This window comes from Botryllus schlosseri, chromosome 11, assembly GCF_051294905.1.
Source record: "Botryllus schlosseri isolate E-star chromosome 11, Bs_hap1, whole genome shotgun sequence".
Lineage (NCBI taxonomy): Eukaryota > Metazoa > Chordata > Ascidiacea > Stolidobranchia > Styelidae > Botryllus > Botryllus schlosseri.
Genome location: NC_137246.1, coordinates 3,539,670 through 3,557,132, shown reverse-complemented (window position 1 = coordinate 3,557,132; position 17,463 = coordinate 3,539,670). Strand labels below are relative to the sequence as shown.

The following is a 17,463-nucleotide window of genomic DNA, read 5'->3' as shown; positions in this document are numbered from 1 at the left end:
GAGTCATTTTCAGTTCATCACAGAGTGAAGTCAGCGAGCAGAGGGCAGAGTCTGAGTCATTGCGTTGACTGCTACAGCCTCGAGTTAAAGTCTTGGTAAAACCACTTTTTATAACTCTGTTTAGTGATATCGAATGGTTCACATTTAAAATCTACTAATTTTCCTCACTTTTAACAGCTTCTGGTCGCAGTTTCCAATACCAATAGGCGAAATACCAACAGTGTGGTTACTTTGCTATTCTTAGAAATTACAACGAAATGTCGGTCTTAGCCGTCTGAGTCTCCAGTCATATGACTTGGATCGAGTCATGAGTCCAAGTCGAGTCAATACACAGATTGAGTCAAGTCGAGTCATTTCCGTATTTTGAAAAAATGACTCGAGTGAAGTCGAGTCATCAGAAAATTATGACTCGTGTCGAGTCATTAAAAGCCTGGAAAGTCACTATTAAGCAGCTTTTAACACAGATGGATCAGCGAGCTAGAGCAGTTTTGTATTGGCCAATTTTGGTTAAACAGATTCCGGTAGCATTGCGAAATGTCCATGAAGCGGAAGTGTGTGTATGGGAGTGGTAGAAATTACTTGATATTACTTGAACAGACGAACAGTATTTACACATTTGATATCGAACAAATAACTATACAAATGAACCGCAGAGAAAATACCAAAAATTACCGATAAATACATTTTTGAGTAATCAAGAAGGTTTCTCTTTCTTGTACTGCACACTCGGATGGTGGTATTTCCAGACTAATTCTACTTGATATTTTTATGGCAAAACCACTCACTTTCCTTTTGTAAATTTGTAATTCTGCAAGTTTTCGTTCCTTGTAAGGGTGATCGAAATGCCCCTATATTGCAGTAACCGAAAAGATTTTCGAAAGCTGCACTCATTTTGTAGTGGCACTTTGTCGTTTTGTGTTAGTCGCCGAAATCCATCCCGCAATTTCAGATGCAGCGAACTCAGAGCAACTGCTTCGTCGTTATCTACTCTCTGAAACTAACTCTGTCGAGTACTTTAATTTTAACCTGGAATTCCAAACTCTTACTTGTACAAGACTTCAGTAGATAAACAGTTTAAACACACTCACAGCCGAACAAAAATCTATTCAAACAAACCGTGGAAACGCACCGATACCATAGTCGTTTGACGCCTACCTCCGCATAAAACTAGCTTTTTACCGTTTGAATGCCTACTGGTTGCTGACGAGTTTCAGCCGCAAACATTTGGGCTCATTTCAATAGTAATATTTTGTTCCATTGTATATTGAAGTATTATTCCTCCAAGACTCTTTACAATACGCATGTTGATGTACAAAGTTCTTTGAATTCTCTACTAGCTGCTGACGATTACCTCTTTTTGGGTTCATTTCAACATGAATATATCATTCAAAATACATAATTTCGGCATAGCATCGACGAAAAAATTCGAATTTCGCAGTACGAGTGCAGAACAATGAAACGCGATAATCACCTGACGCAATTCCTCCCTGGTAACGTACGGCTTGCCTTCGGCGCTAAGCGCGGAAAAGGCGCTTTCCACCTCCTGCAGAGACTTTACGTTCTCCGTTTCCCTGCTGATCATGAAGCCCATGTACTCTTGCAGCGATACCACGCCGTCCCTGAAAAGAGATAGGGTGACTATCAGACAACTAGATCATTCGAATTAGACACTTTAAAGCAAAATACCGGTAATCTAGTTCTAATCTAACCTGTGAAATGTTTCTATGCTCTAATTTCAATTCTAATCAAATTTGAGAACTGTTTCAACGCTCTAATTTTACTTCGGTTTTCCGGAAAACGCTACAGGAGAACTCTATAGTGCGAAGAGCGAAAGTGCGAATGCGAATAAACTCTAATTTAATGAACTGAGCTTAAATTGCGTTGTATGTCTCTCCAATTTGGAATTAAGTTCAAAGTGTTTACAAATTAGATTAGAATTACTGAATTCGTAAAGACTTTGAACTTCATTCCAAATTGGAAATGCACACAACACAATTTCGTAAAGTCTTTCTACGCTCGCCTTTTAGTGCTTATCTAATTACTGGTTTTCCAGAAAATGGTACAGCAGAACTGTATGGCGCGAAACCAGCCAACCTCGGTGTATTCGCTATTCTCGTGCTTTCAAGAATATACTACGATTTGATCGAAAATTGAACTGTGTTGTATTTCTTTCCCATTCGGCATTAAATTCAATTACAAAGTTTTTGTGAATTTAGTAATTCAAATTCTAATGTTATTTGGAAAAGCGGAAGATTTTCTAGTTGTCCGACTCTGGCCACTGTCTCAGCCTGGCGGCGGTATAAAGCCCACCTGTTAGGGTCGACCATGTCGAGAATGGCCTGAAATTCGGGGTCGTCGACGCCCTCGTCCACCATGGGCAGGTCGTACCCGAGCGAGCGCAGGCACGACTTGAACTCGTGATGCTCGAGCTTGCCCGTCTTGTCCTTGTCAAAGTGCTTGAACATCATCGAGATCTCCTTCAACGTCTCCTCGCTGACTCCCGTCATGTTTCTGAAAAAGAAAACCTTGTAGTTAGTATGATAACGCAAGTTTAACGACTAGAGCTGGGCGCAATGATTTGAGTACCTAAATGATACGCTCCTTGCTAGTAATAGCTGATTTATTACCGTGTAGTATTTTCAATGCTGTTTTCCAGTGAGAAAGACAGTGAACCTCAATTGGTTGCAACGCAGCATGCGAAACATGTAGCAAAAAGTAGAGTTCAGCAGCGGAAATGACATTTCTCTAAAGTCGTGATCAATCCACTGCATTGTCACAGAGTGCAATGAAATAAAGAACCTCGGCCTGGTGTAAATGACCAATGACCATGTAGTCGAAAAACACCATCAATACCACAAACAACAAGTGCAATGAAATAGGTATGATCGAAAATATACCCAATGTAATGCGGTGTACAACTGCCATGATATTTTATGCAGTCGCATACATATCTGAACGTTCCCCATCATTCATACTATTATGATGTCATCATGATACTTGACTACTAGACTCGAAGTCTAATATAGAACCGTAGCACTCAGATACGCGATTCGATACCGAGTCGAGTATTACCGTAATTTTCCAAGTATAGTACGCCCCCATGTATAATACGCACCCCTAAAATAACATGTAAATTCTGGGAAAAAGCATGTACCCATGTATAGTACGCACCCTGCATTTCAGTACATGAATAGTTCCGATTTCGTACACGATGTCATTTTGTTTTGCGATGTCACTCTTGAACAATCATTACACAACGATCGCTAATCATTATACAATTAGCGGGATTGTCTTTAAACGATAGTAGATAGCAGCCAAAGCCTGCGACGCGGGCGGCGCGATGGTTCAGGCTAGCGACACGACATCTTGAGCACGAGGAGACCTTTTACAGATGCGATTGCTAATCATTATACAATTAACCTTTACTGAACGGCGGGCCTCTATGCGAAAATTTGAGTGGATTCACAAAAATATTCATAAAATCCGAACGCCAGGACTTGAACCAACGACTAAAGTATCGCCAGAATCTGCGTTGCAATACGCAACCGACTGATCTAATTTGACGGCGCCTACGTCGGGATATCATAGTGTAATGATCCCGAGTGTTCTCGATTTCTCATCTGAGAAAAGAGAAAACTTGTATTCACTTGGTCGTGACGCCATTTCTAATCCTTATTATGTTATAGTGACCGCTTGACCGAATTCTCAGCTATATCATCTCTCGAAAGAGTCCTGAGTGACGTGTTAACCTTATGTAGTTCTCTAGTAATGAACTCAGAAGTACATGCGATTTGAGCGTGCGTGTTGCGGTTTGCGTAAGATGACCCACACCGCGTGTCGATTACACAACGCGGCAATCACTTCACAGTCACAGCTATTGTTTTTGTGATCAATGATAACTAATAAAGCATTGTTATCCATGACATTAGACATCTAGCAAATCTGCCTATTCGAAAGACAATCATAATACAGGGCATATTGTCTCACATAGGTGACACGCGGGCGTCGTTTCTACGCAGTACAGTGATGTTTTCTTTCATATCAATATGAAAGGCAATACACATCACCACGTGCGATTTATTGGCGTCAATATGATCAGCATATATCATTGCCGGGAACAGCTATAGTGTATGACATCCAGAACTTATGATATCGCTGTTTATTGCGCGTTATTATATACACTAGTCGGCTAAATTACGGCATAGTCTGCGGGCTCATTTGTACGGCCTCACTAGTCACGTTGGCAATGTTTTGTTACGCTAGTGTACAATAGATTGATAGTAATGAATTCTTTTGAATTGCGGCTATCTATTCGCATAATTTGCAAGTGCCTAAAACTCTCATAAAAGCAAATATGTTGCCATATCGGAAGGGTGTTTGTGAAAATTCAATCATGCCTGCCGTGGTCGTTAGCCGCGTAATGTTTTGCCGTATAGAACCTGCACATTGAACAGGTTTTATGATCATAAAATAGCTTATAAATGGCTTGATGCATGTGTGTCGATAGAAGCCATCCACTGCACAGTACTGCAACATCACAAGACCATTATAACGCATTATATTTCCGATTAGGTGAAGCGTGTTCAGGGAAGACTTTGCATGTCTGGTCTTGTCGACACGCGCAAAATTTGTTTTTCTGTATTCAACCAGCATTTGAACAGGTTATACATTGCTTGTGTTTATGATATATAGCTTGATGCACGTGTATTGATAAGAGTTATCATTACAAAAAGACTAACCGTCTATGACCGGTACAACGCCAGATATCTTAGATCAAAGGAGGCGTGTTAGTGAACAATTGCGTCCATCTCACGGCCGAGACACCGTATCGATCAGGTTAACGGTATTGTCTCTAAACGATAGTAGATAGCAGCCAAAGCCTGCGAGGCCGGCGGCGAGTCAGTTTAGGCCAACGAACCGACATCTTGCGCACGATGCCTATTACAGATGCGATTGCGCCTAGGCTAACGGTTATGTCATGCGCAACAGGTCTGTTGGAGATGCGACTGATTAGTGATTACGCAAGCGATTATATCTTGCGCACATGGCCTCTTGTATATGTATAAATTGCATATGCAATTGTTCGGGCCTGTCGTTGACGCGATGAATTGGCGAGAATTGCCGCGCGCGAGTGTCTCGTGACGTAATTTTGCTCGCGTACAAACGGCAAACCAACTCAGCAGGAGATCGCGTGCTTGTGCACACAACTCTCGTTAATTGGCAACACGCTTCCCACTAATTGGCAGCGCGTTACACTCTATGAGTGATAAGTGATGCGCGATTGGAAACAAACATGAAGATAGGTGTGATTTCAAGTTTTTTATCGAGGGAGATTTTTTCAAGGCTTGTTGTACCCATGTATAATACGCACCCCGCTATTTTAGGGCAAAAATTCGTGAAAATTTTGCGCATTATACATGGAAAAGTACGGTACTCACCATCACCCACAGAGAAAGAACTTATTCATCAAGATAACGTAATGGTGGAGACAAGGTTGTAACCAAGTCACAAGGCTCCGAGTCACTAGCAGACATGGGGTGATTACTTCATGATTGTAATCGATTGTGATTACGATTACTTCTGAATGACGCGATTACGATTACGATTACAGCAAAATCATGAAGTAGTCGATTACGATTACGATTACATTGGAAAAGTAATCACGATTACATTTATTTTGCATCTGGGAAGCTATGTTAGAAGACAATATATGGATTGCGCTGAAGAGGCCTGATGAGATAACAAACTCCCTTTAAAAGAGATGCTTCATTTGCTTTTTACGTCATAATGTACCCATTGCCCATATTTATAGAGTTCAATTTATCGCGCCCAATGATTTGCATTCTTGCCTGGGCCATAATTGCCGCACCCCAAATTTCCCAATAGGGTGGGGAGCGAGCTCGAAGGGGACTCAAAAAGTATTTCGTAAACCGTAAAGTTATAGACTATTTTCGAGTGATCTAATTAACTTGAAAATCCTCTCTAGATCGGTGATTCCCAACCGCGGCTCCGAGCTAGCCTACTTGCGGCTCCCATTCGCGTTGGAAAATCAAACAGAAATATTATAAAATCAATTAGGAACAAACAAAAAAATTAATATTCAAAAATTACACTTGCTTGGCTTGGAATCTGGAGTTTCTAATTAAGGGTGGAGACCAATTCCTTTGCTGTCGAGTAGCGATTGTCTATACTCAGCAACGATTTCGTTACTCAAATCACGTCAAAAAGTATGCTCACACTCAAATGCGTTTGGATCGTCACTCAAATTTAAGTCTGCTCATCATCAGACTAAATTAAGTGCAGGTGGTGTTGCAACACGTTTTACAACGCTATCTGACTATCAAACCAATGGATCATTTGACTTGATTGTTAAGTTCAACGGCCGCATTGACGGACTGAATGCTTTTTTTCCCATGATGAAAATGTTTTCCTGTCCTATTGTAGTTAATGTGGCCACTGACCATGGTAATTTACAACTTGAGTTGCTAGACATGCAGTCAGATATAAAGACATGACGATTTGTTTGTGCGTCTCACGAAAGTTTTTCTTCTAGTCTGCTACGCTTGAGTCACTACAATATCGTTTGATTATATAACAAACCGGAGGTCACGAATTAACAACATACACTAAAGTAATTATAACAAGATACCAGAGGTTATTATGAATTACGTGCCCCAGCTCTACATGTAGGTGATTCTGTGGCGAGATAGCGCAGTGGTATAATCCACGGCTGCAACGCCATTGGGTGGCGGGTTCGAGTCCGACCGAGGTCAAATACAGAATTCCTTTCTAAGTGATGGAGGTTTATCTAGGCTCCTCCTCGCCGCCTCATCCGTGTAAGCGGTGTCTTACAATAAGCCTAGAAGTGGGCCGTGCTACAAGTCGGCAGATTCGGAATCAATCATGCAGAAAATCGGCCTGGTGTAACTGACAGTTGTAGTCGACAAATACCAAGATTACCTCAAACAAACAAACGAACAAACTCTGCAGGGTAATCTGACCATTGGGGGCTGAGAGAGAATTAAAAATCAATAGCAATATAATGCAATTTGCGACGAAATTCAGTCATCAACTTGCGATTACCACCCTATAGGGGACGACTTGCTGTTTTGGTCCTGATTCCAGCTACAACCAATGCTAACATATATAAGCCCGTGGCCATGGCGGCAGGTCCCAATGTTGAGTAAAGAATTGTGAAATAACGATTGGCGCCCTTTCAAGTAGAGTCATATGAGAATTAGAACATAAAATTCTGCCTTCAACTTAATACAGATATTGTACTGCAAGCTGCCGTTACGAGAAACGACAAAAACGACTCGGTTTTCATGTATGTATATCACCAGCTGTTGATTTGTACTGCTTCGTTGTGGAAATCGCAATGATTTATTTGACGAATACTAAATTTCAAATCTTTGTCCGGTGTACGTACGTAGCCTACTAGATAGGCCTACTGCTCGCCAAGCAGCTACGGTCAAATTGCGTTTACCTAAGCATAAGCATAACCAAACATCAACCATAAGTTATTATTTGAAACTAGGCAGAGCGGAGATAAATTATGCTGCTGCGAGGTAGTGGCGTGTGAAACGTGTTGATAACCTGATATACAGCACGGCGGGTGTTCTTACAATGACACGAATGTACGACGTACGTATATCGAATATCTATTTAGTGTGGATACTTATTGCGTAATGACGCACAAAGCTAATAGGCTGTTTCCGACGTAATAATGAGCTCTGGCGTTTGAAAATCAGACGTTTGTGCTGTCACGAGCCTGGTATATCTCTTCCTTGTTCACGAATGTTCATTGTTCAATTTATGTCATAGTCCTTGCAAAAATAAAAAGTAATCGTTCTTTCACAGAGAAATCGATTAGATATGGGAAGTAGTCGATTACGATTGCGATTACGATTGCTTGAAAATGCTGTAATCGTCGTAATCGATTACGATTACTAATCGCGATTACCCCATGTCTGGTCACTAGTCAATCTCACTTTTATTGTTTTGACTCGAGTCAAGTCGACTCATTTTCAATTCACCACCGAGTCAAGTCTGAGTTCAAGTCGGCGAGCAGAGGGTCGAGTCCGAGTCATGGAATTATGACCCGAGTCCTAGTTCAAGTCATCGTTATGACTGCCTAGTTTCCAGCTAAACTCTTGTTAATCCCACTTTTATAACTCTGTTTAGTGATATCGAATGGTTCACATTTAAAATATACTAAATTTCACACGTTTAGCCGTTTCTGGTCGCACTTTCAAGTACCAGTACCAATACACGAAATCCCAATAGCGTGTTTATTTTACTATTCTACGAAATTACAATGAAATGTCGGTCTTGGCCGTCTGAGTCTCAGGTCATGACTTGTGTCGAGTCGAGTCATTTCCGTATTTTGAGAAAATGACTCGAGTCAAGTTGAGTCATCAGAAAATCTTGACTCGAGTCATTACAATCCTGGGTGGAGCATCAGGCTTCCTTATCGGTAGGTCGTGGGTCCGACCAAAGACCTGATTAATAACCATTAACCATGACTTCCACGCTTACCGCTCAGCATTTCTGGGGTAGCATGGAGGGGTGGTGCAAGACTTAGAAAGCCTTACAAGGCTATATCTGCACCTTCCTTGTCAAGCGGCATATGCAACATCATGCACTCCTGGTATGCATATGCACAGATTATCTGTATGTGTATCATGAGTCGGTGCATATGCCGCAAAAACATAAAGGACAAAAATATACATCAACATACATCCTATTCATCATCAGCACCTATTTGGTTACGTTCCAGATCCCTTTCTACTTATACTAAAAGTAATACAGGCATATTTGGGGAATCGCTATTCTACTTGCAATTGAATAATAATTTAAGCTATAACCTTGCTTGAATCTGCTGCTCCAGATTGTGCTGCATTCTCATGCCGAGCTGGTCCAGTTGATCCCACTGCTGCGCCAGTCCCACGGTGGAGTGTTCCGTGTGGCTGTTGTCCAGAATGAGGGCCTCTTCCATAAGGGCGCCAATTTCTTCCACCACGTCCAGTTGGCTCTGCACACAGAACGAAAAATATTATAAATCAAGAACCGAATGCCCCCTATACGTAACAAGAGTTTGGCTGAGCCGAATTTTTATAGTATTTTCTAAAACACACTCCTGAGTAAAACATGTTAAGAGTCATTTTTTGCCACAAGTGTCATCAAATAATGTTATTTCAAGAGTTTTAAAGTTTCAGCGCTCTGTTTTTCAAACACCTATTCAAGGGCTGCAATAAAAGTCACAAAGTCGAGTCGATACGAGTTGATTTCTTTTCCATCTTTATGGAATTGACTCGTGTCAGGTCGAGTCATTCAACTTAAACCATTCAACAAAATCGTGCAAAATGTTTAATATAATGCCGCGGTACCTTAGCTTCTTTCACTTCTTTTGATTTCAATTTGGTGGCTTCCAGCTGAGATTCCAGCGTCCCCGATTCTTCCACCATACTGATCCTGCGATGGTTTGTAAATTATAGCTCAGATTCCACATTAAAACAACAGTTAACGACAGAGGCGATCAGAAACGAAGCATTGCTTTTTCCCATTCCTATCATCGAACAGATCTGGACGCCTAGATAATTCTAGTTCTTTAATTAGACTATTTGAAGCGATAATATGCGATATGTTTGTATGCTTTAATTTTAATTCTGGTCTAATTTCTGGGTTTCTTGAAAATGCTACAAGAAAACCGTATAATGCCAAACGAGCCAAGCTTGGTGTACAATTGTACATACATTTGCAATTTTCATGTTTATATGGATGAACTCCGCTTTCATACCAGCTGAACATCATTTTGCTTGTATATCCTTCCAATTCGGAATGTAATTCAATTTCCAAGTTTTCGTGAATTCATTAATTCCAATCGTAAGCTAATTTGGAAATGCTGAAAATTTTCTAGTTTTCCAATTCTGGCATCGATCAATCGAAACAACTTATTCGAGTGGCTTTCTTTTGGGACACTTCTACTTCAGACTGGTTAAAAGCCAAAACACTTTCCAACATTCTAAATTTTGTGCCGAACTGAGCAGTTTCTGGACAAATTCAAATGATTTTCGTACTGAGAGATAGGGAGCAAATATAACCAATAACGAGCATAATGTCTGTATTGCGATATAATGCCTTTTAGGTAACACATCGTGAAAATTTATGTTGCCATCTACAGCGTTATTTCTTGTTGCGGAGCATCACTGAAAATCGGACCGCCTCTGATTAATATATCAAACGTACACGAAAAAAATTGATGTCGCTACATAGCATTCTAAACACACACACAAAATACAAGCAAAAGAGTTTTATTGCCAGGAAACGGGCCGCTTGGAGTGAGTTTGAAGAAGTTTTATCAGTTCTGATTAGTTTGAGGATTTTTATACAAATTATCTCATCGATAAAATAACAGGAATTGATCCAGCACAGTCAAGCCTAGTGGCGGTGCTGAATTTTTATAAACTTTTGCCTGCTACATAAAAATAGTAGGACTTGACGACATATCGTCGCTGTGGAATCAGAGTAGCTAAACTCGATTCATCACATTTCGAGAGAACCAAGTTTTTGTGAAGTTTCTTTTGGCAATATCTTTGAAACAATGTGACAAACATAAAAATGGCCAAGATAGGGCCAAAAAAATATGAAAATTTACAAACACTGGATTTTCTAGCAATTTGAAAATTGGATCTCGAAATTTGAAAAATGGATCCAAGCTACTTTGATTCCACATCGACGATATATATGCCAAGCTCGGTTAATTGAGATTACTCGTTAGGAGCAGAAAGAAAATTCAAACAACATGCAAAACTGAAGACCAGAGAGTTAATGCACTCTCGCCAAACTCTATCAACATGACACGGCAGAAAATATCGCGTCCATCTGTACCAAAGCCGTCTCTACACACATCGATTCCAAAGTAATTGTGCGTTACTTTACGCAAGAACACACGCATTCGCCCAGGCCTACATGCTCTGAGGCCGGCGTTAGTCTGTCGCAAAATAGAAGCTTCGACACGCATCAGCACAAATCTAGTTAGCAAACATTTTAAAAACATGCATCGGCAAATAAAACCAAGTATACCCATCGAGTAGCTGCAATCTGAGAAGACAAAAATATTCGTCATTGCGATACCAATATACCGACTCGTGTTGTGAACGAGCCTCAAAGTGAGCCGATCGAAACCAACGCGTATCTTAAATTACAACTCGGATATTGTACGCATCAGTAAAGCACCGCAACCAGCATTGATGTGACAGTAGCCCACCAAGGATATCAATCGGAACTCAAGCAAAGAGTCAGGATATTGGGGTCACTATCAGGATATTGAGAATAGCAAGTAAGTCAAATTTCGGATGTTGCAAAAAAATTATTCGGTGCCCGTAATCCTCAAGATTGCATACGATGTACCGTTTTGAAGGTTTACAGTGAATTCAGCACCTAATTCTTATCCTGACGTACCCATTCCCAAATACCAAGTTCCGAGTTCTAAATTGACATGTAGAATTCACCAAATATAAAACAATTAATGTTCGTATGTAGTCAAACATACATTTTCGAATTTATTAATACAATATTGATATGTTAGCTACATTATTGTTACAATGTCCTTTTCGATTCTCTACTAGTTGCTGACTGACTGATTGGAGTAGGGCGATTTTTATTACCTAAATAAGGGAAGATTTTGACCTAACAAATCAAATTATTTTCCTACACTCTCAGGCAGAAAGTGTCTGTCCTTACTAAGTAGCTTGCCAAGAATGGAGAAAGAATGTTCAACAGGAGCAGTTATTGGCTGACAACACCGAACTTGTGCGTACACTGCTGGTGACAAACCGTGTTGCTTCATTCTGGCAATGGTGTCTACATCACAATTTTTCATCATGCGCTTCTCGATATAAGAACCATGCAATGCCCACGCGGTCTTGCTTCAGTTAGGATATTGCGGTACGTTGAGCATAACACCATTTCAACCTTTTTGTTTCATTAAATCCGTTTATGATTCACATTGAGCAGATAATGGGCCGTCTACAACGGTAGGCCTAACGATAAGTTCACCAACAGTGTCACAAACATCTATGATACAAACAAAATGCAGGTCGCAAAAAAAATTTGACTTTGTAAACAATTTTGACAATTTTTTGACCTAACACTACAATTTTGACAAAATCTTGACTTATTTTGACATGTCATAAAGAAATCGCCCTTCTGATTACCTCTGAAGAGTGTCAGCCGAAACTATTCGGGTTCATTTCAATATGAATACACCGGTACATTTCAATATGAATACACCGGTACTTTTCAATTACGATATCGATGCATTGCTTTCGTACTAGTAACAGTTATTGCATTTCTAATGACAATTTTACCAAGTCACGAATTCAGCTTTGAATTCAGCGTTCGAAGTTAATGAAAATACAAACCTGGTCTCAGTGAGCCACTTATGAAACCCGTTGGCTTCATTCGCGAACCGCAACCTCAGCTTCTCGTTAGCCTCCTGTCTCACTCTCTCCTTTTCCAAGCCGCCGTCTCTCTCGTCCGCCAGGCGCTGCACGTCCTGCCACATCCCGTCCAGGTCTTTGGCGGTGAACCACGTGTACGGGTTCGATGGCGGGTGTTCGCCAGTCAATGCGGACAGACGCTCGTCAAGGTCCTGGAGGCTTTGCAGGTCGTCGCGGGCTTGCTTCAGGGAATCGCGGAAGTCTTGCTGCTTGCCAAGCATGCTCTGAAATCGAAAGGAAAGTCTTGACTGCAGTTAGACAACTAGAAAATTTTCAGCATTTCCTAACCATAGATTAAAAATAGAATTAGCATTATAGCTAGTAGCTACAAGGGTCGTTCATTTTTACATTAAGTCCAACAAGTGGTGTATGATTACTAAGGTGATTTTTTTACCTAAAAAAGGATAAATTTTGACCGAAAAAAACAAAATTTTGACTTTTTGAGACCTAAACAAACTGAATTTTGACCTAACGTATGCAAAGGTGTTTTCCCACATGATCATCATTTCTGGTTGGAACTGGCTGTCCTAACGAAGTTGTTTGGCCTGAAAAAACGTTTTTGGCTTGGAAACAGGCAAATTTTTACATCAAAAAACTAATATTTTAACGAAATCTGGCCATATGAAGAATTCCAGCAGTTACAATACGTATTATGGTAGAAATAATTAAAATTTGTTGTAGTACAACGAGTGATACTTTCCTAAATTCTTGGGTAGAAAGTGTATGTCCTTACTATGAAGCTTGCCAAAAATGGAGAAAGAATGTTCAACAGCAGCAGTTGTTGGCTGACAACACTCAAATTGTGTGTACACTGCTGGTGACCGTGTTGCTCCATTCTGACAATGTTGTCTACATCACCATTTTTCATCATGCGCTTCTTAATATAAGAATGATGCAATGCCCAAGAAGTCTTTCTTCCGTTAGGATATTGCGGTACGTTGACCATAACATAACACCATGTCTACCTATTTGTTTTATTTGACCGTTTATGATTGACAATGAGCAGACGATTGGCCGTTTACAACGGTAGGCCTATAAAGTAGGCTACAAGCTGTAAAATATCAAATGATAAGTTCCCCGACAGTGCAAAATCTACGATACAAACGAAATGGAGACGTCAAAAAAATTTTGAGTTTGTGAACAATTTTGATAAATTTTGAATTAACGCTACAATTCTGACAAAATTTTGACAAATTTTGACATGTCAAAAAAAATCGCAATAACGATTACTTGTGCATTCTGAAAAAGGTTAATTATTTCGTCACTGGCCGCCTCTGCTCAGGATTTTAATTACCCAGCGCGATATTAACAAACCCATTCCGCAAAGCCCCGCGCGACAAACTTGTGCCTCACCTCTATTTCCGCGATGGAATTGCACCGGACCGGGTCGGTCAGGTCCTCCTCGACATTCTCGAACCACGAATTGAAAGCCGACGCCCGCTTGGCGAACTGCAGGAAGAGGTCGTCCACGCCTCGGGATTTCTCGCGAGACTCGAGCAAGCGGGCCTTGCGCTCGGCCGACGCCTTTTTCAGATCCTCCCACCTGAGAAAAAATGTGGAAAACGACATGAAATGCGTTTTAAACTGTACAGTTGGCTTGCTCGAGAATTACTTACAAGAATTACAAGTTTCCACTGGCTAGTTGATAAAATAGTTAAATTGTGTAAAATAATGTCGTATATCAAATTCGCCTCCTTTCTGGCTGTAGAAGCGCATTTATTACAGCAGAAAATTATAAATTTTAAAATAGTATTCAAGCATTCAAGTAATTATTATTCAAATATTCGAGTATTTACGGTGAGAAATTCTATCATTTAGCTATGCTACACCAATAATTTCGCTTCTACGGGTTGGAATTGATTCAAAATTGTTATTTCTAGTTTCCTTAGCCATTCAAATTTGATGAAAAAATCTTTCAAATAACGTAACACTCCAATTATTATGGTTAGAAGGGATGCAAATTTGATGAACAGAGATTTAATCAGGAAACCTAGCAATTTTATCCACTGGCCAGTAGAATTAGTAAAAAAAAATTTACTGTACATGTGGGGTATAAACTCACCTTTTGATGAGAGCGTCGTGCCTGGCTTGGATGTCCTCGGATTGCTCATGACCCGAGTCGAGCAGCTGGTTTTTGAGCGCGGAGATATTGGCGATTCTCTCTTGTTCGAAAGCCGCCAGACCGGCGTCGAAAGTTTCCTGGTTAAAAATTTGACGTTACTGGCCGCGTACTGCACCGCAAGGAGAAATTCAGCGTTGATGTTATCGCAGAGGCAACCAGAGACGGAGTCCTCGTAAATTCCGACTCAATCATAACTAGAAGGATCCATTTGTGAGACATCCCCGATTCCGTCTAGTAGAAGTACAAATGTAGACATGGAAAATTTCCCTCGCAGGAATTTCATGCCCCCATGGTAATTACATAAGTTCGTTCATGTTAAAGCTTACGGTGCAATGCCGAAATATCACATAGCTATTGTGGGGAGTGATTTGATGACATTTCACGCGATGGACACATACAAATCACAATTCAAGAATTTCCAGTGAAGCCATTATATTCTATAATGTAATATCAGAATATATACAGGAGTAAACAACGTGCTTGTCATTAGTACTCAAGTAGCAGTAAAAGCAATATGAATTTCTACTCGAGTAGTGATTTCCAAGCAACCAAAAAAAGATAAGTATTACAGGCCCTGTTTTCCTAAATATTCAACCAACTGTTTAACAAACTAGAGGTAGAAGTCCAGATTCACAACCGCTTAGGCAAGTAGTGCAAGTAGACATTATCCAATTCACGACTCGAAAATTACAAGTAACTCGTAACTGACCACCTCTGATAATATATGATGGTTTTATATAATATTAATAGTTTTTGTATAAAATACATTCAGCCCCACTAACCTGCTTCGTAAGCAAACTCTGCACAGAGGACAAATCCCGTCCGAAATCGTCAGATTTCACCACTTTCTCTCGTTCCGCTATCCATGATTCCACGACGTCAGCCTACGGGAAACACCAAATACAATCAAAACAGTGGTTGATCCGACTGACGTGAAGCGCTTAGCTAGCAGAACGTAATATCAAAATCACATACAAGGATTCTATTCACGAGAGCCCAATGCAAATTTTTGGCCGCGCCGCGGACGTTTGAAACTGCAAATAAAGTCTCACCTCCCAGTTGAACTGCAGAAAATCGTGGATGTCCTGCAGTTTGGATCTTCGCTTGCGCGCCTCTTCGTCCAGCTTCTCCTCCTTGTCCTGCAGGTCGTCGAGAATCTCTTTCACCTCGTCCTTCTCGGGATTGTCCTGAATCACGTTTGTAAACGATTGAAATAGGATCTCGCGTGGGAAACAATCGCGCGGGCCGGGCTGTGTGTTGAACTCGGCTTTGCATATATATCATTTCCACTAGCATGCGTAGCTTTGTAACACATATTTGTATTCTGTGATACGACCAAGCAGCATATACTATCAAAACAACAATTAGGCAACAAAAATAACGCCCGCAACACGCTGCAGACGTCTTTTCATGAGTATGAGTATTCATAGCTTTGTGGCAAATTCTATTAGCTAATTCTGATCTAGTTTGAGAAATGTTTCTGTGCCATAATTCGAATTCGAATCCAACTTCTAGTTTTCCTGCAAATGCCACAGGAGAACTGTATCGTGTGAAACAGGCCAAGCTTGCTGTAAAAACATTTGCCAATATCATACTTATGATAATGAACACGTATTTGATATGAACTGTGCTTAATTTTTGTTGCATTTCTTTGTAATTCGGAAGTTTTTGCGAATTCATAAATTCTAATTTTAATCGACTTTGGAAAAGAGTTTTTGCTATAATTCTAAATCTATTCCAATTTCACAGAGCTGAGAATTCGTAAGCTGTCCTGGTTTAGAAATAATAACCTTCATTCGAAAAACGAAGACGTCAGATTTAAGAGAGAGACAACCCCACGGAGTACCTACCTCGTCGATCAATTTCTTTCCCTCCTTCTCTACGTCCTTGATCCTGTCCTTGTGCACGGCCAGATCGGTTTCAAAAGCCTCGTGCTTTTTGAGCAAGCTCGACGCGGCGGCCAAAGACTCTGGCGATTCCGGCTTCACGAGCACGCCCATTTTCTCGTTGATCCAGCTTGTCTCTTCCTCGCAGTCAGTTCTGAAATGGGGGTTGAGAGGCACAACCTTCGAATATACTTTCGAAATATCCGGTCGTTATAACAATTTCACAAAAATATGTGTTTTGTGTAGTCTACAACAGGTATAAAAACTTGCACTCGCAACTGTCATACAACGCGATATATTGTTGGTGGTGAATTCAAAAACCAGGCGACATGCGTCCATGAAGCAACGAAACACAGAATCTGGAGGTTGGAGTAAATATCAATACAATCACGATCATTATATCTATTAATTTTTAATTATAACATTATAATTATACAATTGAACAGCATATTCATATTGCAATGAACCCGAATATTTTCGTCTGACACTCGTCAGGGGTAATCGTTAGCAACTAGTAGATAATTGGAAAGAACATTGTGCTTATGAATATACTATTCACTTGTATATTGTAGTTCTGTACCTCCAAGAAGATCTTCAAATATTGTTGTTATACAATGTTCTTCCCACTTCTCTACTAGATGCTGACGATTACCCCTGGCGAGTGTCAGGATGAATATACTATTCAATTGCATACCAACAATACTATCTCAAAAGATGACGTCACCAGCATGAAATTTCGAATAAGAGAGCGTTCAATGTAGGCCTACTATTTTTAGATGGTACACGAACTATTTTTGTTGACACAGCCTTGGCTGGCGTATTTTGATAAAAATTCGACTCCAAGGCACCTTCCATCGACGCGAAATCTGCCGTCTGGATAATTTTTCGCATAACCGGGATCATTCAACAGACGCCAGCCAATGGCAGAATTGTCAACAAAAGGAGTTCGTGT

At 40.4% G+C, this 17,463-nt stretch overlaps 1 protein-coding gene across 7 annotated transcripts in view; it reads right to left on the bottom strand.

Moving 5' to 3' along the window:
- The window catches only part of LOC145449852 (spectrin alpha chain, non-erythrocytic 1-like), a 51,296-nt gene that overhangs the window by 382 nt on the left and 33,451 nt on the right, over positions 1–17,463 (bottom strand). For 4 of the 7 annotated variants that reach the window (XM_080328282.1, XM_080328284.1, XM_080328287.1 and 1 more), the window contains 11 exons: positions 16,476–16,665; positions 15,678–15,812; positions 15,408–15,509; positions 14,566–14,702; positions 13,857–14,046; positions 12,426–12,727; positions 11,086–11,103; positions 9,390–9,474; positions 8,868–9,034; positions 2,311–2,511; positions 1,472–1,619 (listed from right to left, as the gene is read on the bottom strand). In XM_080328282.1, the coding sequence (XP_080184408.1) occupies positions 1,472–1,619; positions 2,311–2,511; positions 8,868–9,034; positions 9,390–9,474; positions 11,086–11,103; positions 12,426–12,727; positions 13,857–14,046; positions 14,566–14,702; positions 15,408–15,509; positions 15,678–15,812; positions 16,476–16,665 (1,675 nt within the window). The remainder of the gene's footprint in view (positions 1–1,471; positions 1,620–2,310; positions 2,512–8,867; positions 9,035–9,389; positions 9,475–11,085; positions 11,104–12,425; positions 12,728–13,856; positions 14,047–14,565; positions 14,703–15,407; positions 15,510–15,677; positions 15,813–16,475; positions 16,666–17,463) is intronic. The other 3 variants (XM_080328285.1, XM_080328286.1, XM_080328289.1) reach the window with 1 other exon arrangement.